Source organism: Amphibalanus amphitrite, unplaced genomic scaffold (assembly GCF_019059575.1).
Source record: "Amphibalanus amphitrite isolate SeventyFive unplaced genomic scaffold, NRLGWU_Aamphi_draft 000160F_arrow, whole genome shotgun sequence".
In the NCBI taxonomy this organism is placed as follows: Eukaryota; Metazoa; Arthropoda; class Thecostraca; order Balanomorpha; family Balanidae; genus Amphibalanus; species Amphibalanus amphitrite.
The window spans coordinates 842,139-868,938 of record NW_024881655.1 but is presented as its reverse complement, the minus strand read 5'-3'; the positions used below and the strand labels follow the sequence as shown (position 1 = coordinate 868,938).

Genomic DNA, 26,800 nt, shown 5'->3' with positions numbered 1-26,800 from the left:
ATCCTAGCTACGTGCCTGTCCCTCGCTCTCGCTTCCTCTGGATGGTCTGCTTCTGTTTTATTGGTCGGCACAGCGCACGGATGTCATGTCCCGGAATCGTTTGCGGTCCTGGCCGAAATTCGATTGCGGCATAAAGTTGTCAATATTAATTGCGGTGACTTGTAGGTGACCCGCGCCAACGGCACGGTGTCGTGTCTATGTTTTGCAATGTGCGTGACTATCTTGCTGTGCTTCGCGTGCTGTGGCGTCAAGCGTTCTGTGATTTCACACCACGAAGGACTGACTACCTTCTCTGAACCTGGACAGCGGCGGCGACAGCGCGGTGCGGGAGGCCGCGCCGTGCCGATCACCGGGCCCTCGTGTCGCCTGTCCGCCGCTGAAGCTGCCCACCGGACTCGACCACGGCCAGTCCTCTGGCGTAGCAGACGGCGGGCGAAGGACGGAGGTGGAGGTGGTGACACGCCCCCGGGAGGACACCCAGCGGTCGTAGGCCTCCGGTCGGGGCGGCGCCGGCGGATACTGACGACGCTGGCGGCGCGGGCGATGGGACTGGCCGGGTGCGGCACCCAGCGCCAGCCGGAGCCGCGGCCGACCCGGCAGGGCGGTCAGAACCAGTGGGCGGTGTGACCGAGTCCGGGCGGGGGACGGGGTAGGAGGAGAGGGACGGATTAGAGGAGGTTGGGATGAGACAGTGCTGACGCCTGAAACCAGCGACCTGTCAGCTCACCGTCACCAAATATGGACAGCCGAAGTACCGGACAAGACAGATAGACAAGATTTAGTCAAAAGTTACACACAAGAATTAGCAAGCTATCAAAAGACAACGAAGTGTGTTTTGATGAAAGCCGCTTCTCTTCCAGGAAGGTTGGCATGACGAAGCTTTACTTCATGACCGTTTATCTCATGACATAAATGCTCAATAATCTGTCGCCTCAACAAAAAGCTTATACTGAGCCCAATCTCCAAATCTGACCGTGGTTGACGAATCCTGAAACGGCCTTCAGCAAAAGCGCCGATTACAAGAAAAGAGGATGCCCCTATCTACCCCATCCAAGTCGTGAGCCCAGCGCCACGTTCCACAGACACCAGTTGGGTTTGCACAGTTACCTGGATGTCTCTTATACAGCATGCAACAGGTAAGCAGAAGAGTTACGGCGAAGTGAAAGAGATGCAACCGCTTACCTTCGTAGATGTCCGAGGCGTTCTCGCAGCTGATGACGGTGTAGAACATGATGTCCGGGTTGTTGCAGTCCGAGTAGAGCTTGGCGCACAGCTGGTCTCCAGTTTCGGGAATGACGCCCTCGTACTCTCCGGCAACGGGACAGGAGGCCTCCTGGTGAATCTGCTTCCCTGCAGAAGCCAAATGCACCACATTAGGAAAGGTGTGTGGGTGGGTGTTTAAGTGCTGACAGTGCTCACAGAACATCCTGGTCACTTGATGAAGAGGTTAATCCCGACCGGTAAGTTGACGAGCTGGGAGCGGAAACAAGTTGCGGCGCGCGTATGTTCCTCGACGCCCGGGAATTCCTACTCAGAGCGCAAAAACTGGTCGGACGTTCCGAATCCGGGAAAAGGCGGCTTTCTTTCGGCTCCACGAGCCGTTTCCTGTGCCGACTGACCGCTAGAAAACCTTTAAATCTATGACCCAATCAACCTGTAGCTCACCTGGCCAGACGGCTATTTTTTGTCGCCGGGATAAAGACGTTGGCTGGGGACAGGTTAAGCCCTTTCGGCCCATGGATTGCCCCTTTCTGTCATTAGCACGATACTATCGCCGAGGCCCGATAGAATCGCCGTGGAGACGGGAAAACTGCGCCGCTCCGATCCCCCGCAGACGGGCGCGGCTCGACTTTGGCCGTGGTGCGGCACCGCGGGGCGGCACCGGAAGGCGAAGGGGTGCGGGAATTTGCTGATTGGGCGGTCGCGAGCGGCGAGGGTCTCGGCGCCACCTCCCTGGTGGGTGGTCCCCGCCCGGCACCCCTTGTCGTCGCGGCGCCCGACGAAAATTAGGATGTCAGCGGTCTTCACGCCAGCCAATTCCACGCCAATCCTTTGCAAAAACATTCCCGGCTTTGATTCCGCGCGAGTGCTTTGATGTGGCGTGAGCTTTCAGCGCACAGAACCAATGCATCGTTACGCATTGCGCACGATGCGTGAACATCCAATGCGCGAGTGGAGAGCCAGCAATGAGTTCAATGAAGCGTGAGAAACAACATCACCGGTCTCCGTTCAACCGCGGCGGCTGGCGGACGCGCCGCTTACCACCGGCGTCTGGCGGATTACGATAAACGGCTTATCAAACGTTCAGGCAACCGTCGCAGATGAGAGCTGACGCTAATGCGACCAAGTGTGCGCCCGTTTTCCAGCCGGCCTGCTCCGCACAAACCAGCACAACGCGGCCAAGGAACCATACAGTCCCGACCGCTGGGGAGCCCGTGCGCAGCGCGTGCGACGGTCTCGCCGCCTTGTTGTGGGCTCATTGTTGACGCGCGGAGGTGCCACCTCCTCGCCACTGTGTCCTTGTTGTGTGGGCCGGCCGCGATGTCCCAGTCACACCGAGGTGTCCTCACTCTCTGTTGTTCCTCCAGTCCCTGTCGTCTCTATTGTCTCCGACGCCCGCCTGTCTGGCTGTGTCCAGACTGGCACCCCCAGTGAACGGACCGCCCAATGTACCGTGTCGCATTAGCGCGCTGTTTGTCGGTGTGTGTCTGTGTGTCACGCAGCGCGCGGTGTCACAACACGTCAGCACCTGCGGTGTGCGCGGCGGGTGTCGGTGACTCACTTCCTTGTGTGATCCAGCTGGTCTCCAGAAACTGGTGAGGCTCGCACATGTCGTCTGTCGGCTCGTTGGCAGGGCTCAAACCTGGAATACAAGACACAGGTCAGGCGGGAATCTTGACCAAGCTGCAGACCGTTGGACATCTCTACCGAGAGGTTGTGTTCTAGACTCTAAGCTCTCTTGATTTGTTACATAACCATAATCGATTGAATAGTGGCCGATTGATAGAAACCCGGACGCTGCATGTCAGAAATACCCGAGATTCTTTCACCTCACGTAAGTGGGGCATCCATAAAAAGCCGACGCTTTAGCTTATCAGGGAAACAGTGCCTCAATGCAACGGTAACTAGCGGACGGTTTGTGCGTGCAGCTGAGGTCAAAGACGCAGCCCATTGTTATTCGTTATCGCGGCATCCCACTAAAAATTGTGGCAGTCGTGTTTAAAATTGTCTTTATCACCACAAAAACTGGTGCCGGCTTTGGGCGTTTTGGTGTCGGAAGTGATTTGTATTTCACTGCGCGGACACCGGCGGCGCATGCCAAGCCGCGCCCAATTACCATTCTTTTCAGCGCCGAGAACAAACAGGCCTGACCCGGTTCGGGTCGCGGCGGCGGGCCGGCCGGCCGGGCAGCCACCTCTATGCTAACAAGCGTCTCGTTAATTCCGCCCCGCCGAGCTGGGGCGAGACATTCCTCGGCACCGCCTGTGGCCCGCCTCCCATTGGCAGCTAACTGATTCATATGAGCGCCGCAATGAGCTGCCGCGCGCGTGGCGGCGCGTGGCCGCTAGAGGTGGGAGACAGCGCCCGTCGCCAGCAGCGGTCCGGTGGTCCGGCCTATCGCCTTACATCGCAATGGTGATGGGATATCAAACCTCCCCCAATGCCTCCCCCAATGGGATCGAAAGTGATAGCCGACAGACCTTTGAGGCACCCACTCGTAGGATTGTGTCGGAAACATCGGGTGATGCAACTCCTATGTTCACAAGACTGGTGGCGCATAGTAACGATGTTGGTCGACCTGGTAAGACCGGATGTGACGCAGGGAGAATGACCGGACGAGTTACTCACCGAGCTGGAACTCCAGCACGTTGGTGCCTCGCCTCTTCAGCCAGACGCAGTTGTAGACTTCCTCGCCACTGTCGGGAGAGAACATATTCGTCAGGGTGACGTAACAACAGCAGCGCTCAACTCATTGACAACGGTCAAAAACTGACATAATCACCTCGCGCATTTGCGCACAAGCACCTTCTCGCGTGCCTGTGGTTATCAGCGTCATATCACGCGTGCCATCACCAACTGCATAAGCTCGTCAAGACATGCAGCAACGCAAGAATTTGGGCCTCGCTTTCCGGAGCCCGGGACGCTAATCTGTACATCGGCGGATGCGTGGACATTAGGCGCCTGATTACAGGGTGCCAAGCCGACCGGACAAGCCGACGTCGAAGAAATTTATGCATAAAAACATTGGTTGTTCGCAGGCAGTAATGACTTGCAAAGAGAGTCGTTGAATTACGTCACGCAAGAACAATGCAGGAAATGCTTCTTACCACTGGGAGCGGGAGTAGATGACGAACTTTTCTTGGTCATGCTGCGCCACACACCGGGTCGTGTGCGTCTTGAAGTTCTTGGCGTCCTTGTAGACCATGGTGTCGCCGTCGACGTGCGAGTGTTGCCAGACGCCCTGGGCCCAGTCGGGCAGTGTGCAGGTGGCCTGTCGGACGGCCAGCGGCCACGGCCGGCTGTCGGCCGGCTGCAGCACGAGCCGCTCGTAGCCGCGCGTGGCGCTCTCCAGGTGACGGTGGCACGACGAGTCCGACGAGAGCGCCACGTAGATCCGGCCCGTGCCGGCCTCCTTGCGGTACATCTGGAGACACACAGACACAGTCAGACGGGGACAGACGGGACGGGGACGTCAGAGAGGGTCCGACACACACCGGACCGGTCAGCGTCCGACACACCGGTCAGCGGTCAGCGGCAGACCGTTTCCGGTACATCTGTACGGCTGATCGACACGACATCAATGATGCAATGATGCAACCGGTCGGCTAGCCTGCGGTGTGGAATATTCAAACAGAGCATGATGTCTCCCGGCAAATATCTTGTAGCGTATGAACGTGGTGATCCGAAGGCGCCTCTCGCATATGCATTAGGATAAAGTTAGTCACGAGGAGAGTGACAACATTCCCTGGCGTATGACGTGCCCTCCGAACTTCCGTCAACGTCCTAGCGACAAGGATATGACTTATGTGGGCGCGCTAAGCTCCTGTACCACTTCCATCACCCTTGAATCCCCGGCCGCAGTCCCGACTCACACGTCACTGAACTATGCGTTTGGCCGGGCGCCAGCTGTTTTGCATGTGCACGTCCTGTTCTGTGCGCCCCGCCCAGTGCCGGTGACCGCCACGCCAGGTGACATCACACAGCTGTGGCGCCAAGGCCACCCGCGCACCCCGCTCCCATCAATGTGTGTCGGTTCAGCGCTCCGTGATCCGCCGGTGTGCGCGGTCACAGCTCGCGCGCCGGCCCACCATCCGTGGTGCTGCGGTGGCCCGCGCCGTCTCGGCTTCAGTTCGACAAGGCCGAGCGAGCGATGACTGGACGTCGTCGAGGTCGGCCGTGGGCACACCTGCCCTTCTGTTCGGCTCGCTGGTCAGCCACCGCGCCGACAGGTAATGGCACCGGGCGCCGGCGGGGGCGGCGGCGGGGGGTGGCCGAGGGAGCGCACCGCCCGCCGGATGTCGCCCTCCCATACCCCACCACCGGACCACGCAGGAGCTCATGTCTGGGTGGCCACACCGGCGGCGCCAGCGCGGACCCTACCGGTAGCCCTTCGCGCCGTCGGAAATCTCACCAAAGCTACAGGGAGCCGTCTCGGGAACGTGTAAGGAAAGTCCGATACCCATCTAGATGGCGGCTTAAATGATGGAAAACTCTGGGAAAAACGCGCTAATTGAAGAGATGCCTATCTGCCATTGTTTGTCGGGGAGGGTCGCGAGTCTGAGATTACCCGGGTCTCCGGAAGCGTGGCGGACACGCGTGTCGCGACAGATTGTCGGACAGAGGGGAAGGGTGTCGGTCAGAGGCCACCCATCCGCGGGCGGGGCCGTCGCGTCACGTCCGGCGGACACCCGTCACCGACCGTGACGGGCCGTCACATTCCGATACGGCGCAGTCAGCTGACGCAGACCGAGGTTAGCGCAGCAGAGGAATGATGTCCGCGATGGGCATGTTATAAAGGATATTTTACAAAAATGAAACATGGAAACCGAATGTAGTTTATCAGTCTAGTCTAGTCAAACAGAGTGAAGATGCTGTCACAACATAGCTGTGCACGTTTCTACAAGAAAGTTGAGTGACAACAATGTGAATGCGCCGCATGTGTCGCAACAGTGAGCAGCTTTCGTTCTCGTAAACAGAATCCGCCTCGCATTCTTAGCCCTAACCTTTGAGCGAACGACCGCTAAAGACGGTGTCGGAGCGCGGTGCCGCGCGCGCAGCCGACAGTGTGTGACCGTGTCGCAAAGGCAACTCATCAAAGCCCGCCCCGAAAGCCGCCAAATGAACGAACAACGACGCTGCGGCCGGTCATTTCGGAAATGAGGTCGCAATTATTTCCAGCGATGCAGCGCCGTGTGCCGGGCGCACCGGTCGTGTTGATGATCTTATAATAACGCCGAGCAGGAAACTCTGAGGTCGCGGTCGGCCCCCGAGCGTGCAACACGAACACCATCGGCACCGGGTGCAGCGACCCATCGGCATCCTCCAGCCGGCGGACGCGGCGACCGACGCGGCGGCGAACGGCGCACCGCAACCGCCAAACGACGACCAAAGCGGTCAGCGACACGGCGAGTCCGAACGACAGCCTGGGAAATACCGTGAGTGACACAAATTCGAAATCCGCCGTCCTCTGGTCGAACAATCGACGGCAGTTCCGCTGTGGAAACTGGAGCAGATAGCCGAGCCGGCCACGGACAATTTCGTGATTAAAGCCGCCGCCGCTGACGCAGCGGGGCAGTCGACGGCAGCCACAATCGTATTTCCAACAAAAGGCGGAAGCGCGGCCTCCTAACGGTGCGCCGCTTCATTTGTCGCCGCCGCGGCGCGTCTGTCGCCGCCGCAGCTGACTGCGCGGTGTGTCAGCTGACTCCCGATATGTGGACCGGTAAATCCTATCAGGGCCGGAAGGGTGGTGGGACGTGTGGATGGAAGCCGGCACGGTGCGGTCGATGCGGGCCGGGCTGACAGCCCTGGGCGGCGCGGCCACGCCCCGACATTGTCGCCCACAGCGCGTGTCCCTTTAGATGCACGGCGGGGCATTTCCGACGGCCGGCGGTAAAAACCACCCCCGAGCACGCCAAAAAGCGCCATGAAGCCGCCGGTGGCGTGACTGCCGCCACTGAGGTCGCCCGGCTGGCGGTAGTTGACTCGATGTCGACCGGTCTCGCCGGGCTATTGTTAAAACTCATCTTCACTAATGATCCGGGGGCGGTCCGCGGACGAGCCGCGGCCGGCCACCGCACCGCTCTCAGAGGCGCCCCTGCAGACGGGCGCCGATTTATCAGACCACCGCGTCACTTCTGCCGCGGCAGCGTCTCTAACGACGCGCCGCTCCGACCCTGGCGCGGCCGCTCGCGGCGGTCGCTCGCACAGACAGACGCGCTCAGACGGACGTTTCACCTTCCGGACTAGCCCGCGCCCACCGCTGGCATTCAGACTCGACTAATGGGCGTCTGTTTTAAGTGGTGGACCGTGTCCTGCGCCGCCTCCGATCGTCCCCATCGCGGGCGACAAAAACAGCACATCGCCGGTCCTGATCCGATCGCGGTCCATCTGAGGAGACCGGCCCTCCGAGGGCCACCGCGCCGCCAGCCGACTCCAGTCACGAAACCTGACACGCTACGTGCCACAAGATAGCTTAATAAGACGAGTTTCGGAGACCAGTGGGCGGGAGAATGAAACTGTGTCGAATCGAACCGCTCCCATCACTGGGGCTAAGCGGTTTGCTGGCTTAGCGTCTCGAGATAAACAGCTTTCGTGTCGGTGTATGGCTAATGCGTGCTCTTGTTAAGATAATGCCGTGCTTAAAAAGCGGCTTAACAATGTTCCCAGCCTACTACAGGTTGTAACCAATGAATTCGGTGATTCGTGTCATGCGAGATACCACTTACCTACATCCGTGAGTTCCCTTCGATAATAGGAAAACCGCTACATCAACAAGTCACGACGTAGTGTACACAAGCATCGGCTAACAACCTCCCGAGAATTACAGCCGACATGACCTTTCCTAACGGTGTATATCCACAGTTTTCACTGTGTTCGGCACCCTTTTATGACCGCGGTAAACATCAGATCCCGCCCAGCGAACCACCAAAGGAAAGCAGCAGGTACTCACCGCACACCGATAGCGCGGCCTCTTTTCATCTGACGCCTCCGTGTCGAGCAGCGCCATAAAGTTGTTTCCGTTGCTGTCCTCCCAGTCGCCAAGACATTGGAAGGTCATGTCTGCAAAACGAAATCCTGTTACTGCCAGATAACTGTGCACGACAGGGGCGCCGATTGATTCCGTTGCACCGTCCGGTCGGAGAGAGATATATGCCAGACACGAGCGGGTAAAAATGACTCGGCCCGGCCTTGCACGGCGTACTTGGAGGGATTAACAGGGCGATATAGCCTCGGTTTGTTCTTTACAAGCGGCCAGTTCCGGCGGGCGCACCCAGCGGCGGTTCAACACAACACGAACAAACGGTCAGCGGTATACTTACTGAAGTTGGGCCGGAACGCGCAGCCGTTGAAGTTGAGGTGGAGCCCGAAGCCGAGCGGACAGTTGGAGATCTGCGAGTCTGAGTTAGCGCACTCGGTGACGCTCTCGGTTCCGTCGTCGATGTCGTACGAGAACGAGAAGCGGCCGCTGATCGGACAGTACACCGGGTGCTCGTGCGGCTCGTTGGTGCGAGTCTTCACCTCTGCAACAGGAGAAAAGGTCGTCATCAGTATGCCGGCGCGCTGTTGGCGGGGCGCCGGGGCGCCGGGGCGCGGGGGACACCGGCACCCGCTGTATCTGCCAGGTGGTCGGGCCGGGTGTCCGAGAATAATGCATTAGTCGGGTGCGTCATGACCGAAACGCTCGTGCTGGTCGTGATTATCCAGCGCTGGCTCATCAAAACCAGACAGATCAGGTGTCGCTGGGTCCCGGATGTAGGCTCTTACCCAAGAATCCGTTCGCTTTCGTCAGGAGAAGGCCGCGCCGCCTCGCCGAGCCGCGGGCGGTCGGAGTCTTTGCAAATGTTCCGGCGCCGCTACCGTTAATGTTTCCGCCGCCGTCGGCGTGCCACCGGGCGAGGCAGCAATGGCATTTTTCCGTGAGATGGAGAGCTGAACTGGCGTCGAGCAGCTCTGGTGGTGGACTGTCGGCCGGGGGCGGGCCGGGGCGGACAGCGGGAGGGTCCGGGCGGGACCGGGCGGACAGCGGGAGGGTCCGGGCGGGACCGGGCGGCGGCACGGCCGCTGCAGAAGAATGCAGAGGCGCCTGCAGGCTGGCGACCTGCGCTGGGGCGGCCGCTTATGGCACGTCGTCGGCACCGCCACTGCACCGCCTCTGCGGACGAGTCTCGTGGTAACGGGCCCGCCCAGGTCCTGCCGAGCGCACCGTCACCGCCGCCCACCGCCGGCGCCGGCTGCAAGGCCGTAACGAGGTGGTACCCAGGCCGTCATGATGCCTGATGAGGCGTATCCCTCGTTATGCCATATCAGACAACGAGCGTGATGTTTGTGCTTTTGCATTTGATCAATCGATAGGTCTGCTGCTCTGGCGCGCCGCTTTCAACCGAATCTCCGTACCGAGCTCAAGCTCGAGCTCACAGAACAAGAATCTAATTGTGACGATTCCCAGGCTGATTTCTCAGTGGAACGAAATCGGAACGGAAAGTGCCCTGCCGTAGGCTTCATATGAGAGCTGAGACGTGGGAACGGCGAGTCTTGCCTAACCTGGCGGCAGAGCGACAGAAGTGTGCCTCTGTCTGTCCACAACTCCTCGGAGACAATTCTCAGACCCTGAACCGATCGCCCTTCCCGACCGAGGGACAGGCGACACTTTCTCACGGCCCGGCCACCGCGCATGCGTGATGGCTGTGACACTATCGGCGCCCAGGTGCGCCACATTTGCACACGGCGCCGATCCGGCCGCAGATATGATAATCTGACGCGTCATTGCGTACGGGAACTGTGGTGGCGGAGACAGGGCTGGTGGGGACCGCGGGCTCCGGTGGCTGACGGTGAAGTTCGGTGACGCTGTGTGACGTATCGTGATAGAGAGCTGCATCTACTGATGACGTCAGATGTCACATGACATCAGGCACCTGGTGATGCATGGGGATGTGAAGGTGGCGGGGGAGCGGTGGCTTTCCAGACATTATTCATCACATGAATACTGCGGATTGGTTATCATTGAATAGCTAAGAGGTTCTTTTTGAGCCTGCAGTGGAGGCCAGTAGCAGGAGTCCGGTAATCTACGCAACAAACTTCAGGAAATGTCGATGAGAGACGGAGATATAGAGAGAGAGAGAGAGAGAGAGAGAGAGAGAGAGAGAGAGAGAGAGAGAGAGAGAGAGAGAGAGAGAGAGAGAGAGAGAGAGAGAGAGAGAGAGAGAGAGAGAGAGAGAGAGAGAGAGAGAGAGAGAGAGAGAGGAGGGAGAAAGGAGAAAGGGAGATCCAATGCCTAAATGCGACAACGACGAGCACGGTCAGCGGAAGTGCGCCATCCGCTCGGGGGCTCGCATAAAGCGGCGGGTCGTGCCATCCTCTGGCCGCAGAGCTCATCTCTAATCCAGGCCAGTGAGCCGGGCGCGTGCTGCTGCCGGCGGTGCCGACACGCCTGAGTGCCGCGCGCGCCCCGATGCTGACCCGCCGCTGACCTGCCCGTGACCCAGCTGACCCCTGGCAGTGCGCCTCCTCCGGCGGAGTGCGTCTCGATCGGCGCAGCGCGGCGCAAACGCCTCTGTCGACGGTCACGACATTCCGCGATTAACGCTACAATGGATGACCCATTAGGGCGGCATATGATTACGTTTTAATTTTCCGCTCACGCCCGTCGGGCTACCGCTTCGGTCGGCTGCATCTCGCGGAGTATGCGTGGTGTCGGGAGATGTGCGCAGGTTTGCGACACGCGGGGTCGGTGGGTGGGTGAGTGGGTAGGTGAGGAGTGCGGTGCGGGGGAGAGCCAGTGTCTCACGGTGAGACACTCCCGCGGCGGCTGTCCCCGGAACAGCGGGCCGCTCCCCGGCACATCCATCACCGGCCGTGTGTCGGAGGCGCGCGGCTGAGACTCTGCCGCGGCGGGACGACACGACCCGCGCCGCTCCGTCACCGGACGGCACCAGTCGTGAGCGGTACTGCGTCACAATCGACACAGCGCGCCGCGACGGCCTCGCCGGCTCGTGTCGCCACACCCCTCGGCGGCAGCTGATGACACACTGGGCGCGGCGCTCGGCGCGGCTATTATCATAACCACTCCAATCTCCTTTGGCGAGGCTGGTGCCGGTCGTATTCTCGTCTTCCCCGAGCTGTCACCACGCCCCGTCCCGGCGCGCTGGATGTCACAACCGTGATAATACCTATCCAGCCCGGCGACCCTGTCCCGTTTCTTTGAGCCGAGCAGCTGGTCCTCCGTAGGCCTCTGAAGCCCATGAGGGTCGCCGGTCGCGCGGCATAAAAAACACGCCGCGAGGAAAAAAGCGCTGCTCGGCGGTAATTGCCGGCCCACCGGAAGAGCTGCTAATGAAGGCGGTCGCCCGCTGGCTGACGGAGGCCGACCATAACCACCACGTGTCCAGTGTCGAGCCGACAGAAAAAAGCGTCCGATACCGGCCCCATTCAGCGAATCGCGCCGCCTGAAACCTTCCTGCTGCATTCCGCTGCACGAATAGAGCGCACGAGTGCCGCTCGGAGGGAGCTGACAATCGGCCTCTCTGCGCGCGGAGAGGCGGTGACGGCCACCTCTATCGGACACGTGCCGATCAGGGCCGCTCAGCGCTCTCCACTCTCACACCGCGTGCAGCGTCACACTCTCAGCTAGCGGCCCTGTCTGCTCGCGTGTCTGGACCCTGCGACGCCAGATGGTGTCTGGAAGCGCTCTGGGCGCGGTCGCCAGGCGACAATCTCATCTGTGCACACGTGAGGCTGATGCCAAACGGATCTGCTCTGGATGCTTGGCACGGGACGGGCGGCGCCCTCCTGGCACAGAGAGCGAGACTGGTTGGATTCTTGGCAGCCGGACAACGCTGGTCGGGTGGAGACTTGGCAGGGCGAGCCGGAAGCGACAGACACTCTGTGGTGACGCACAGACCGTCACAATATGTGCCGCGTCACGTGAGTGACGGGTGACGTGGAGTGTTGGGATCCGGTCGGCGCAGTCACGGCCCACCCCGGAGCTTTGTTCGTGCCCCGGCGGGTTTTAATGAACTGCCCTCTGGGTTGGAACATTAGCGGCCCATGGCCGTCGAACTGAGACGGGGGGACGGCGGGGAGCGACAGGACAGGAGCGCCGTCACCCTGACTGGTGCGTGACGCCATCCGCGGCCGCGGGCGCGCCGTCGGGCGTGGGACACGGCAACGCCCCAGGTCTGATACCACAGCTCTTCAGACCGAAACAATCTGCGCCGCCTCTGATCTCGGCATCTCACCTCGGCGGGAACGGCACCAACACTGCGATCAGCTGATATTTGGGTCAGTGAGTTCTGCGGCGATGACCTCTGCCCTCAGCTGGGCAGGGCGCACCGCCACGGGGTCCATATCGCATGCAGCACCCGCCCTGCTGACCCGTGCCGCCCCCGGCCGACACGCAATCACTGGACACATCATTGTTTGGATGCTGCACGCACAGAAACAATGGCGATTGATCACAAATGCTTTTCCCTCGCCGGCATAATTGAAAAGACAGTCACGCCTACGAATGGCGTATGAATTTATTAGAAATCGAACGGCCTCCCATCTAATCAGAGCTGAGATATGCGGGTTAACCCCGGTGATACCCGGTGTGGAAATGAATGTAATTTTTGAATCAATGTCGAAGGACGTTGCCTCACTGTAATTTCCCTGGCCTCTAATTTACGGATCGCGAATCGCGCTACAAGACAGAGATTTCACCGGACGGTGGAATTATCAGCTGTGTCCGGTATTATCGACAACGTAGTCATTCTATCGACAGCTCGATATGATTGTGAATGTCCGAGCAGGAATTATCAGCGTGTGACGCCTTTCACGCAGATTCTCTCGACACAATAGCAGAAATCCTGATCATCGCGGCGATGCCTTGTCTGTCATTTAGCGTCAGATGTCAGCCATATGACATCTGTCACCGTCAGCGGACAGCATCCAGTCCCATTTCGGACGGGTGCACCCGATGTCTGTCGCTATCGCGCCATCTAATTGGAGACGGGGACGTTTGTCATCTCGCGGACCATCCTGCTGTCTCGCGCTGCACGCTCCGGCTGCACCTACGCAGGCGGCGGCGTCGCAGGCTGCGATCCAGCCCGATTTAAAGTCACATTCTCAGGAGTCACTCTCTCCCGAGACGGCCCACAGACGCCGAAACGTGACCGGTCGTCGTGAGAAGACGTGCCACTGTCGGCCGCCGTAATTGGTCGCCGCTGAGGACCCGAGACCGACGTCACCCTCTCCCACATTCTGGGCCGCGTCGTGCCGCAGCCGTGCACCGTAAGTCGTGCACGATTCGTGCACGCAGCCGTACCGGTGATCCGTCGGGCCGTTTGCAGAGCGGACTGAAGGTCGCAGCGGGCCGCCAGTAAGCTTGTTACCACGCACATCCTGCTGCGTTGCGAACAACTCGTTAACGTGTGCCGAACATCGAACGATATTTAATCACGTGGCCTTTTGCAGTGTTCGGCAGCCGCGAGACAAATCTGCGTTCACGCATCGGTGAAAGAGAAACATTTCGGGACGTAATCCGCGGACTGTTACGGCAGATTTTCTGGCTTTCCGACGGTGAAGTTGTAAGCAGATAATCCTCAGGGAGGCGCCACTTGTCTGCGATATTACTCGAAGTCGTGACAATAGCGGCGGCTTACCAGCGACCCATACGCCGCGGTTCTAGGAAAGTAAATACTACACAGTGCACACGGCATCAGATCTGACAAATGCACGAAAAGGTGATTAGGAGGGACCAGAAGCGCCGGTGTCGCTACTGCACGTGTTTCAAAGGCGCCGCCTTTGTTCGTTGATTGGTCCCCGATTTCGACTAGTCATCGCCGAGCTCCTGCAGACGGCGGCGTGTCCCTCCGCTCTCAGCACGCACAGTGGGTCTCTGTGGCACCCGGCGCGGAGGACACACGCGCCTGTCCGGACGCAGGCACGCACCCCCAGACAGGTCAATCGGAGCAGTGAGTCGGCACGTTCCGGGCCGCACCAGATGGGAGCATGACGCCGCTTTAGCGATTTGGCGTCGCCATTGTCCGCGGTGACTCGACGCGCCACTCCGCGACAAGGTGTCAGGAAGAGGTAGCGGTTCTACTTACTGTACATCATGAGTTCGTGGACGTGGCTCTCCTCCATCTTGGCCGGCGAGCTCATTTCCTCCACGGTGGGGCAGAGTTTGAACGTGTTGTCGATGTGGGTGGCGCAGCTACTCTGCGGGTCCCGCGTGTGAAGCTGCAGGACATTGGCCGAGCGGATCGCCAGGTGGAAGCAGCGCAGACACCCGTTACTCCTGTGGACAGAAAGAAAGCAGAGTGAACACTCGGCAAGCATTAGAGCGAGCACGGGATTATGATGTAGACACCGCCGTTCAGCCTCAATGACTAATGAAGTCAGACCAGCCGCGATACTGACAAATGAAAGAGGAAACGAGCGAGCATTGTAGGGTGTAATTATCCGTAAGGAAAAGCTTGCTCTGGCTGTCTGGAAAAGTGCCGGAGTAAAAGTAGGTGTGAATGACATTTTCACCCGTGGGAACCGGCTTGTTTGTAGGCGTCTGGCAAGGGTTGTTCACAACGTATGAATGGCGGGTTATTAGCATGCATCAGCTGTCCGACTATGTATGCCCAGGCCCTTACTGACGTGACTGGAGTGCTCAATGACGTATCGCTATTCCAGGCAGAACAAACATGACCTACCCAGCAAACACAATTAGTCAGGGGAAGGGCCACTTTTACTTGTTAGCGAGCACAATACACTGTCAGCGACCACAATTCAGACACAGATATCTCCCTGATGACCCAGAATGGACGTATTGTGACCGGCTCCCGTGCTGGAAGGAGCCGGCAGCCCGCGGGGTCCCTCAGATTCGCTCGGATTAGTGGGCCGCGGGTCACCGCGACCGGCAGGACTCGCGCCGCGGTGGTCGTGTCCATCCGTGAGAATCTGGGCTGCCGTCTGATCGCCGCGCCACAGCACTGCGACGGTCAACAACAACTCGGCGCCCGGTCGCAGCCGGTAATTAATTGTTTCTGATCGCCGCCACCGCAACTTTGATGCATCGGTCGCCGGAAGGGCCGTCCCGGACTGTTCCCACGGGGCGGGCCGGCCGCTCCCGCGCCGCCGACCGCCGCCGGACGGCCGCCGCCCACTGCCGCCGGGCCGGCGTATCATTTGGGGACAAATTACGGAGCGGCGAGCCGCCACCGGCCGTGGGTACACACACAGACAGACACACACACCGGACGGCAGCAGTTAGGTCGGAATGTGGCGCACTTTTTGCCGACTGCTGGGTCGGTAAGTGACGGAGCTGCTCCCCGTGTCACCAGGGGCTGATCGGTGCCCCGTCAATGCCTCCGACAAAACAAACAGCAGGCACCAACGAAAACACCACCGACAAAACAGACGAGAATCTACGACCTGCGCAAGAACGGCTATCGACTGCGCCGTGAATATTAATGAGAATATAGAGAGGGAGAAAAAGAAACAGTGACAGTAGCTGAGAAAAGGAAGAAGGAAGGAGAGGAAGAGAGAGAGAGAGAGAGAGGGAGAGAGAGAGGGAGAGAGAGGATGGTGTGAAAGCATGCCTACCGCGGCGAAGAACCACAGAAGGGTACTGTTTCTCGGCGGGGGTCGCCGGGCGGGTGTCGTCCCCCGTCCGCACCGGAACCCTCCCGCCGGGGAGGGGCTCTGTGGTGACATGTGTCGCCGTCCCCCCGGCGAGCCGCCCACGCCACCCAGAAGCACCCGCCAACCCGTGAGAACCGGGCGTAAAACACATGGACCCGCCGGCTCTCCGACAAAGCCTCCCGCCGCCAGCAATTACTGGCCAAATTGGCCGGCGTGCCACCGTCCGCGGGCCTTTAAACACGGCCGGACGGCCGCCGCGCCGGCCCTCTCTGCTAGGGGGACCGGAAGCCGCCGCCGCCGGCAGACGACACCCGCCGATCGCGCGGTATTGGGCAGCTCCGATCGGCACGGCGGCATATGGTAGCCCCTTGTGAGAAGGACTCCCGGCAGTGAGACATTAGAGTCGGGAGACGTGATCATTACTGACGCAGAAATACAGTCGTCTCGGGCGCTAATGGTTCGGCGCTGGTCGCCTTCGCGGTGACATGTGTTGCGTTACCCGGCCGGAATATACAGATGACCGGGGCATTAGCGGCGATAATTGACGCTAACCCACTAATGGATTTCGGGGCGGGACGGGCCTCCTCAGCTCCGACTTACTCGTCACGCAGAATGAGGTTGTTGCCGACTCTTGCGTGGCAGACGCCATATGGCAGAATCTGGTTGATCTCGATCAGCACCTCCGAGTACTTGTTTTCCGCGCTCTGAACGGCGTAGGTGCCGTGATATTCGAACGGAAAGTAGCACTCGCTGAAGCCTGGAAAGAAGAGAACGCATCGGGTTAGGTTATCAGGCACAGCTGGTGTTTTTCTCGAATAATTAATGCCCGGTTGTGAATTGGAAATGGGAGATAAAAGAACCGTAGTGTTGACAGGAAATCCACCTCGGTGTGAGAAAACCAAACAAACGAACGTGAGCTGAATAAACGAGAAAGTCATCGCGGCATACTTCACTCAGGGACGGCGCACATCACAGAGAGAGATACGGCACCCGTCACACAGAGGCTGTTGTGGCTACTGGCTCTGGCCGCGCCGCGAGTGCTAGGCTCCTTATCAGAGCTGAAGTTACCGGTGTTAGCTTCCTGCCGGACGCGTGCGCGATGCAGTCTCCGAGACGTATCGGATTCCGGCGAGACTAATACCGCACGGCACGCGCCGTTTTTATTGGCCAGACTCTCTGCATTCCTCGTGGCCGTCTGACTTGTAGTCACCACCGAGGCACGTTTTTGACCATCAGCTTTGGCACTGTGAGATCATGTGTGAGCGGTCTGATACCGAATGCTGACGTCAGTGGGTCGGTCTCGCCGTCCAATTGACGTCACGGGTGGGCACCAATTCCGCCGGAAGACACGTGACAAGGGTCCGGAAAAAAATGAGTTCCGGACTCAAATTATGCCCGGTCCGACAGTGCACCTGCGCAGAGATGGAGCCAGCACCTGGAAGGTTATGTAGAAGCGCAGCCCGTGACGGGATAATTGAGCAACTTTGAACTGCACTTCCCGTGTCGCAAGGCTGAATTCACTAACCGTTAGCAGCTGCCTGACTACGGGCAGATGTTTGGTAGTGGCGGATGGTAGTAAGTAAGGTGAGCAAATTAGATGATTGCTCTCGAAAAATACCGCTAGTACCTACCGCGTAATATCTAGTACGAGAGCTATAGTACTTCAGCAGAATTAGGTAGCCAAATATCTTTGCCAACCTCAATCCCTCAGTAACGGGAGAACTGTATTGTGGATTAATCATTAATTCTCCCTCGGGAGAAGACGGTGCCGCACTACCCGACCGACGACCCGCTGCGTCCGCGGCCGTCGACGAAGACTAATTGGCATCATTACTGAGCGGGCAGCCGGGACGGACTCGGCCGCCTCCACGCGTGGCAGCCGTCAGCGTCCCGGTGGACGGGCCGTCAACAGCTCGGCGGCGGGCCGTCAACAGTCACAGGCGGGTCGGCTCAGTCGTTACCGAGCAGTCAGATCATTTCTCATCAGCGCCGGCGGATAGATGAAGGCGCTGATGCGGTGACTGTCTGCGGCCGGCCCCGTCCCGGCTCAAACAGATCCGCGCTGAGCCCGGACTGACGTGTTGCTCACGGAGGCCGCCTTTCTTTCTCGCCCCGTGCCGTGCGCCCCCTCTGCCGCACGCCGCCGCGCAGAGCTGTGATTTATGTGGTTTACTCGGCACGCCCCGAAGCGGCAGAGGCGCGTCGACTCGGGTCGTTCGTGCGTGGCTCTCGCGGGCCATTCGCAGGTCATCGGAGGTGATCACGAGGAGGTGTTCGGCGGCCGGCGCCTCCTCCAGGTCCCCATAATTACTGGCGACGGAAGAGCGCCTTTTTGCAGCGCGCCGCGTCTGCCCGGTGCGCGGCGCAGCGCCGCCGTCCAGGCGGGCGAGCCTCGGCGGTCGGTCGGGGCCGGCGGCAGCCAGGCGAGTCGGTGCCTGAGCAGGTGACGGCTGAACCGACCACTTCCGTCGGCGGACGCTGTTTTTCCTCGCCAGGGCAGGGGGCAGCGCGCCGCCGCCGCCGCCGGCCGAGACAGTCAATTATCGCCATTTTTGTCGTCAGGGCTAAGTTTGGGGCGAGCTGCACCTGCCCCCGTGCGCTGCCACGCCAAGTGAGCGTCGATCGGAGCCAGATGAGCGGGAAGGGCCCCAGCGAGTACGAAAAACTGCCGCAGTGCCGGTCGAAACGACCCAAAAACGTCGCGGCGTCACCCACACGCCAGCGGGCCACGTGCCAGAGTGTTTCGGCCTGCTCCCCATTAGTAGCGGCGGGGATGTTGACTCACGCTCCCCCGGTGAAACTGATGTGGCGCAGCGAAAGGGGAGCACGAGCCCAGCTTCAGACAACGGCCGGTGCGGAGCTACGCTCCACCGCGCAAATCGCACCTTGCGCCGCCGCCCGGCTGGCCGGCCGGTCGGTCCCGTGTTCGCGTCAGGTGGCCGCCAACTCAGATTGGCACCGACAGCCACACAGCGCCAGTTCGGTCTCTGGATCAGTTCGAGTCTCGCCACTTCGGGCTTGGCCGACGATACGTGACAGTCGCGCATCAGCGGACAGAGGACGCCTGCCGCACAGACAAACAATGGGCATCCCGCTGACAAACGACAGGTCAACGGACGTCGTGGGAGTGATGGCGCGGCCACCAGGTGCTCTTTGGGGAATCGTGGGAAACCGAACGATCTTCAGAGGCAGCCGAGACAGGATGCGGGGCTGTGTTCGCGCAAAGTTTACCAAAACAATCCCTTGTTGCGTCTCCGCGCCCCCGCACCTGCAGGCGCTTTAGAAGTGTAGCTACCAGCTGCAGTAAGCCCGCAAAGCCGGGCGCGAAAGCCACAAATCGCTGGCACATCTGGTGCGCCGTATGTCGAACTGCACGGTCGGCGAGCCGGCGGCATCCGTGCCGCGGCTTTCTCGCCGCGACCGACACGATTTCGGCGCGATGTCACGTGCTCGGTTGAGCGATGACGTCCGGCGGCGAGTCACACAGCGCGTCACTGAACGGCGCCGCCCGCGCCACCGACCCAGATTGCCAAACCACGTGACAAATGGAGCCGGCCGGCCACAATGGCGGGCGGAGCGGAGCGGCCGGCGGCGGCGCCCGCGGCGGCTCGCAGCTTTCGGCCAGAGCGGGCGATCACTGTCCAGTGTCCGCTCGCGGCGGCGGCGCCCGGCCGGTCGGAGCGGGCCGGCTGTGAACACCGCCAACCGGTGGCGGCCAGCCGGCGATTAGGCAGCGATATTTCACCGGGACTACTCACCGAGTGCTGATGGAGTCATGTGACCGGCAACTGTGGGAATCCTCGTCGTGTCGGACACAAGAACGCCGCCGATGGGGTACTAACTACCCAGCGCCGCAATGAACTGTAAATTACACCAATTCTCAGCCGGCACAATACTACCACCGCCAGATGATCGGGTACGAGGCCAATTTACTCGCCGGCTTCTTCGCATGTGATCATTGTCGTTCGCCGTGTCGGCGCCTCCGTGAGAGACACCGGAGCCTCTCGCCCCCTCCGAAGAGACGTGGGAGGGTTCAGCGCTCCTCGGCGGGGCGCGCTGTGTCGCCGCCGACGGGGGCCGCTCCGTCCGACGCTGGGGTCGAGAGGATCAGATGCACCCCTTGTCTCCGGCCGCCCCGCTCTCCGGCTTCCATTTCCGTCCCTTTAAAGTGAGGCGGCTAATCTGGGAGTGTGGGGAGGCTCCCGGACAGGAAACGGTGCCTCTGGGGCGAGCGGACGGCCACGGCTGGTCGGGCAGATGTCGGTCCGGCGCCACGGCCGGACGGCGGCACCCCGGTCACCTGATGGGGAGCACCGGACGACGCGTGTCGCCCCCGAACGGAAGGCCGACAGGCGCGCGGCACATGTGGCGCCCTGAATGACCGGCGAGAATTATGAAACTAACAACTCTAATATGTTGACTTAGGTGATTTTCCACATGTTCCTGTAAAATTTGAAAAAGATACAAAGTTTATCATATCCATGGTATGATAAATACTGGCACTCTGTAACGAATCGCACCATATTTATTGAACAATTTTTCTTCACAACTTTAACCGATTCATTGGTATTTGGGTTTCCAAATGGGGCTCCGATTCGAGCCGGAATGCACACAGGTTGTTTATGGTTATGAGGCGGCCGTCCGGCGGGTTGGCCATCCGGTCTATAGCCAGTGATCATTACCCGGGGCTAGGCAGGTGCGATCCGACGGCCTCGCGCGGGGACCAGCCGCTCCCAGCCAGCAGCGGGGCGCCGCGACCCTCCGCGCGCCGCCGACGCACGTGCCCCAGAGCGCCGCAGGTAGGGCTCAGAAGCAGCTGGTCGGCGTGGTCGCTCTGCCATCGGTAACGACCAGCGGAGATAATGTTATCGTACCGGCACGGTGCCGTGGCGGCCCGGCGGTAATTTTACACTAAATCGGTGCGGCGTGGCGCCCGGCGCCGATAAGCACGGGGTGTGGAAGACCGGAGATGCCCAGAGGACGGTCCGCGGTGGGGGAGAGGCGAGGACTGAGGACTGACGGTAGAGGGGAGGTCGCGAAGAGTAACGATCGTCCCGGCCGCTGACGGACGTGCCTCGCTGAAAGACGGAGTTTTCAAGCAGCAGCTATCGGTTCGGAATTTTCCTGGAACTTCAATCGTCGGCCGTTAGGAAGGATAAGCCGCAAAAATACGCCAATGTTCCATAAAGTGAGAAAGCGGTCGCCGTCTAGGGGATCATCCTGAGGAATCACAGGACCGCGTCTGATCCCCAGTGCCTTTTGGATTGTCACGGACCGTCGGCCGGCCGCTGAAAATCTGGCAGATCAGACAGATCGCCGCCACCTCAGAACAAGCCGAGATAGATAGTCCGAGTGTAGCGTCACACCCGGAGAAAATACAGACATCTCCGTGTCCTTCATCACGATTTTCATCACAGATACAGAAGTCACAGGGTGGGAAACGGAGGAAGGCTTTTAGTTTTATCCTCACATCGGCGAAAACAAGGCTGCTGTTCAAAGTCCCTGTTTTACCATCAGTAGCCGCCCGCTAGGCTTGCGTGGCAACTAGGCCGGCCAATTGTGAGATTAGCATGAAATTATCTCGAGCATCTCAGGGTTTTGCATTTAGAATGCGGTCTGTTATTACCGAAGCTCATAGCAGCGGATTCCTGTGAATATCGGCACCGAAGACGGTGGCATTCCTGTCCGGATCAGTTCGAAAATGGCACGGGGATAGGCCATTGGGAGCCACCGAGCCGTGGTTTCTGAATAAAAAAGGAGCCTTCCACGCCACTGTCGGACAAAAGGGTCGACCGAAAGCGTTCCTCAGTCGCGTTCGCATAATCGTAATATTTCAGGGGAACGCCAAAGACCCCAAGGATCCCGGACCAGGGACTGAATAAAAACTCGGATAGACCACCGTCGCCATCTAAAGATGGCAATAAATCTGAGTGTTCAGCCCACGCTTCTCAGCTTTATTTGACGAGTGGTACACGGCTCAGAGTGATTTCACCGGTGGTCACACGGGCTGAGAAGTCGCGTCGCTGAATAAAACAGCCCAAAGCAGTCATGGCGTGTGCCAATCAGCGCATTGATCAATCCCGAAATGGCTCGCCATAATAAGGCGCGACTTGGCCGGCTGCCTGGCGACCGTCGGGCGGGTTGGATGCCAAATCCGCTCCCACGATCAAATGCCGGGGTGACGATGGACACGGACAGCCGCACCCAGTGGGTGGCCGGACAAATACCCCGTGGGCGGGTCCGATACGTCAGATCGGTCCCACCCTGAGCGACCCGCGCGGACAAACGACGGCGGACTTTGGCGGCACTGAAAGGGGTAAGCCGTTTCCGCAGTGTCCGGCACGGTGACATTTCGTGATGGATCACCTCTCGGTCTCCGCCTCTCTCTCTCCCTCCCCCTCTCTCCCTTTTTCCCACCTCCCCGTTTCACAGAAAAATCGGCGACTGGGCGGCCGTTCCGGCCGGTGAGGGGTCGCTCCCGGTTCGGACCACCCACGGCCCCTCCGGACGCACGACGCCTGCCCCGCGAGAAAGCGTGAAGACAAACGCTCCACAGGCCGGCCGCCGAGTGACTCGTAGACCAATTATTGGACAGTAACGAGATAGGCCTAATGGACGCACGTGAGATGTGACGCGAACCAGGCGGATGTCGATACGAGATCTACGACTTGGGCTCGAGAAAAATACACCGGACAAAAAATAAAACGGAGCGGAGGAGCGGGGGAGCGCGATGGTGGGTTTTTGTGATCGCCGCCAAAACCGTAATTAGTATTGATCCTGACGGCCGTGGATTTATCCATGTTTGTCGCATACCGTGCGGATAATCCCGCCACCGTCCCCTTTCGGCATCGGATTATGCTTCTGTGCTGCGCCCGTCTGCGCACCCTTCAGCTCGTCTCCGCCTCCGCCGCCGTCTGTGACGGGGTGTTTGGCGTGTTTTAACCCGCGCCCCGTAGGGCTACCGGCGGACCCTACCACCCGTAGGGGGGGGGGCCGTTTCGGCCCCCCCCCCTAAGATCTCGGAAAGTTACCGGCCGATTTTCAAAATTCAAACGGCGTTCGATAGCCCCACCCGGGAACTACCTTGTGACCAAATTTCATTGACCTAGGTCAAACCGATGACGTCACAGGTCAGGTCAAAGGTCAGATTTTCACCGTTCACAGGCATTTCAAGAAATGTGCTGTGAAATCGAGTTAATTGGTAATTTATTGAAAACCATCGATGGTACATTGTTCGTCAAACACATACTTTGCTATCTGAGGTCACTGATACCAGGTCAGGTCACAGCGAGGTCAGGTCACCGGGGTCACAATATGAAAGTGTCGTGTGATACATGTTTTATGGTCCATTTTACATGACAAATGCGATTATGTGGGTTAGGCAGCCTTTGAGGCCAGCCTAGGTCACGTTTTGGTGAAGGTCAGGTCAAGGTCAGGTCAAATAAGGTCAAATTTCAAAGTTGATATTTTTGCATAAAATGGGTATCGATTCGATGCAGCTCGTCACGGGAAGTCTAATGGTGGACTTTGTTTTGCTCTACGAGGTCTAGAACTGCCAAAAATTGAGTTTGAAAATTTGACGTCATCAATTTTGAACAGTTTTTTCGCTATAACTTCGCCAAAAAACGAGGTATCGATCTGAAATTCGGTATGTAGATAGAAGACGGTAGGTATTATCACATATATTCCGTTTTTTTTTGAAACTCAAAAAACTTTTTGGATTTTTTGGCTAATATATCCAAAAAATGCTTTTTTGATTTTTGGGGTTCAAAACTCAAAAATTTCAAAAATCCGAGATAGCAGGTTTGTAGCCCTGTCAAATCTACACCTTTTATGTCCTGATCATTTTTCTGTATCTTCAAAGCTGTAGGCCTGACAGGTCTTCTCGCGAAGGTCTTTTTTCGGTCGAAAATGACAGAACATGACGTCATTCTGACGTCATTTGTGGCCAACCTATCATAGCCTCTGGAAAAATTTTTGGTCACAATGTGTAAAATTGATGCCCGGAGGGGTCCTGAAAGTTTGGTGGCGGTATCTGAAGCGGTTTAGGAGATATCGACCGAAAAGGACAGGGGGGGGCCGTTTCGGCCCCCCCCCTACGGGGCGCGGGTTAACAAGGCGCCACCGCCGCCCGTCCCCTCGGAAGTGCCCCGCCGCGACTCCCCACAAAGAAGGTCGGTGACGGCACCGCGCCGCCGAGAGCACCGCTGCCGCCGACTGACTGTGGAAACCCAGCCGCGCTCCAACAATAGCACGGCACAATGCCCGATCGGAGGAATTTTACAGCCACCTAACGCAAGGCTAATGGCGCTAAATGGCGGTGGAAATGTCACCGAATGGCCGGTGAACTGTCACCGGTGGAGGTGAAGGTCACCGAATGGAGTCGTCTCGGGCGCGCGCAGCGGTGACTCACAAGCCGCGGAAGCTGGCACGCTCAAACATGTTGGTCAACTGGATGTGTCAGCATAACCAGAGATCAGCGCGGGAAGGCCCGGAGAGCCCCACGCTGCTTTCTGGAGAGGCCCGGCCACTCCCGGGCTAAGCGCGAGGACCGTAGTAAACCGACCAGCTCCCTGAGCGGCTGGGGTCGTACGGCACACACAGGTCGAGTTTGATCAGTGAGGGTGCACGTCAGCCCTGACCACGCACGGGCAGGCCGCACCGCAGCCGCTCACCCACCCGCGTCCCGCACATTGTCCGTGCTGCATTGTTGCACCATCGCTCTGTGGGTGATCTGACCTATGATGCAGCGAGGGGAGGGGGCTCTCGCCATGCAAACATGTTGTTTGGACACCCCGTTGCACCTGAGCTGGCGTGCGGCCACCGACATTGGCCGCCTATCACAAGTCAGCAGCACGAGTCCACTTATGTCTGCTGATCGCGTAACGGTATGCGACTTCCACCTGCGTCGAATGACATCACTGATGTCTTGCGCTGCGGCAGGTGTCGTCATTGTCATGCAGAGCCGTGGAGTCGGGAATTCGCGGGTGTCACCTCCCTCTCCGTGACCTGCGGGGCGCGGCGCAGGGCTGGATGCGGGACGGCGGGACGACCTTTCTATTGTGGTCTCATCCACAGAGCTGCGGCACGCTGATTCACAACAGGAAAGGGAAATTGGGTTGATGCCGCTGATGATTTGCGACATGCAGGTTGGGAATGATGCGGCGAATTTCACGCAATGCCTTGGACTGTGACACTTTCGGGTCATATCACGGTGACATTTAATATAGAAGTTCGCAAGCCTCTTACAAGCAAGCAACGTTACAAAATGTTGTGCAATGCGGGTCAGCGAACCACTGGATTGTCGCTCTTCAGTGCCCGAAACCTCAACACGGGATCGAGTCCGACTTTCTAACGCGTGTCACACGATGTGAGACCATCGAGAGAGGGGGCGACGTGTCAGGGCTCGGTCACCGCCGGGTCAGCTCAGGTCAGCCGCAGGTCACCCACGAGTCGCAGAGGTCACAGCGGCGGCGCCCGCGGCCAAAGCAGACCGCCCGTGAAGCGCTGACAAAGCCCTCGGAGACACGGCAAATTGGCCACTTTGAGTGGGCCTCTTCCCACGGCGCACAGAGACAATGTCCTTCATCAGCGGGTGCTGGGCTCACGGGTCGGCCTGGCCGACAATACAGCCTGCGTGCGGTGACCGGCACGCAACCGGGCGGCGGGCGGCCGGCGTGGGTTACCGCTGGGTACCGCGGCCGCAGCGCGCATTGTTGTTGGTTATTTGAGTGTCTGGTTATTGGTTGTTGACGGCGATTGTTGCGGAGGAGATGAGAGGCGGTCGGAAATCACTGCGTCATTCGGTAACACAGCAGCCTTTCACTATTGTTCCCGTCAGTTTTACTATGAGTGCTCGCTGCGCAGTCATCGGTTTTTGTGGAGTGATGACTGCAGACTTTGAGCTGCAGAATCGCTTTGAAGCAGTTGGAGCAAGAACAAAAGGATGAACGCATTTTGGAATCCTCATGAGCATTGGTCAATGATGATTTAGTCTCAATTATACATTAGTTCATGTGAGTAAAATCAAATGTCACATCTGTAATTCATTGACATGAAGTCAAAAGATTATTCATTTTGTTTTATTTTGTACACTAAAAAAATCACACAAAAAAACTTTATTCGTGATCAGTCATTTACTAATAAAGTAAATTAGCCGAGACTCGCCAACATCCGATCATCGCACCACAAAACATTTCACATCACCTCGCACCGATGATAACTCACCTGAGCCCAGCAGTGATAGGAGCGCTATCGCCATCAGCCACATCCTGTCTCCTTCCATCGCCCTCTGTCTGGGCACGCCCTCTCGTCTCTCACTGGTGTGTGTTCTGAGCGCAGGCACGACACACTCTCCCCGGCGAGCACACGCGGTCGACTGCCGGCGCCGGGCGAGCTCGCCGCCGCGCTCGTCCGCTCTGCTCCGGTGAATGAGAGCCGTCCGCTCGCCCAGCCAATCAGCGCGCGAGCTGGCGGCCGCTCTGTCCCGCTGGCGCTGAGACCTGCCGGTGACGGTGGCACGCGCCCAGGGGCGACGGAACGAGACCGCCAGACGGTCACGTGACCGCAATGAGGGGAGGGCCGTCACGTGATGCAATAGGGTGAGACACAGACTGGTGAGATGATAAGGTCATGGGGTTGAAACTGTGAGTCTAGGCTGGCGGATGCACTTTTCAGTCGAAGTTCGATGCGAAATTAAAATGAGCTGTAATCTGCTCATTGCAGAACGTTGATTATTCAATTAGACGTTGGCCATATCAAAGCTCTGGTATGTTTTGAGATAAGGAGACTAAAAAGAATGCGACAGATCAATGCATTCCGGTTTAGCACAGCAGGGCTAACTGCCGATGATCCAGTGATCCGTGCGTGATTGGCAATGACGATATTTATCTGCAAAAGGTAAGTATTTTTTATTTTAAATCCATTCTTATGTTTTATTAAAATACGTTCTTGTTACTAAATT

General features: G+C 58.8%; 1 protein-coding gene across 1 annotated transcript in view; it reads right to left on the bottom strand.

Moving 5' to 3' along the window:
- LOC122383321 overlaps window positions 1-26,263 on the bottom strand; it is a 40,108-nt gene extending 13,845 nt beyond the window's left edge. Inside the window, exons 1-9 of the mRNA XM_043369630.1 lie at window positions 26,065-26,263; window positions 16,438-16,594; window positions 14,310-14,500; window positions 8,544-8,744; window positions 8,174-8,283; window positions 4,329-4,645; window positions 3,850-3,917; window positions 2,783-2,863; window positions 1,183-1,350 (exon numbers count right to left, since the gene is read on the bottom strand). Of these exons, the coding sequence (XP_043225565.1) occupies window positions 1,183-1,350; window positions 2,783-2,863; window positions 3,850-3,917; window positions 4,329-4,645; window positions 8,174-8,283; window positions 8,544-8,744; window positions 14,310-14,500; window positions 16,438-16,594; window positions 26,065-26,122 (1,351 nt within the window). The 5' untranslated portion in view covers window positions 26,123-26,263. The remainder of the gene's footprint in view (window positions 1-1,182; window positions 1,351-2,782; window positions 2,864-3,849; window positions 3,918-4,328; window positions 4,646-8,173; window positions 8,284-8,543; window positions 8,745-14,309; window positions 14,501-16,437; window positions 16,595-26,064) is intronic.
- Window positions 26,264-26,800: the final 537 nt, after the last annotated feature.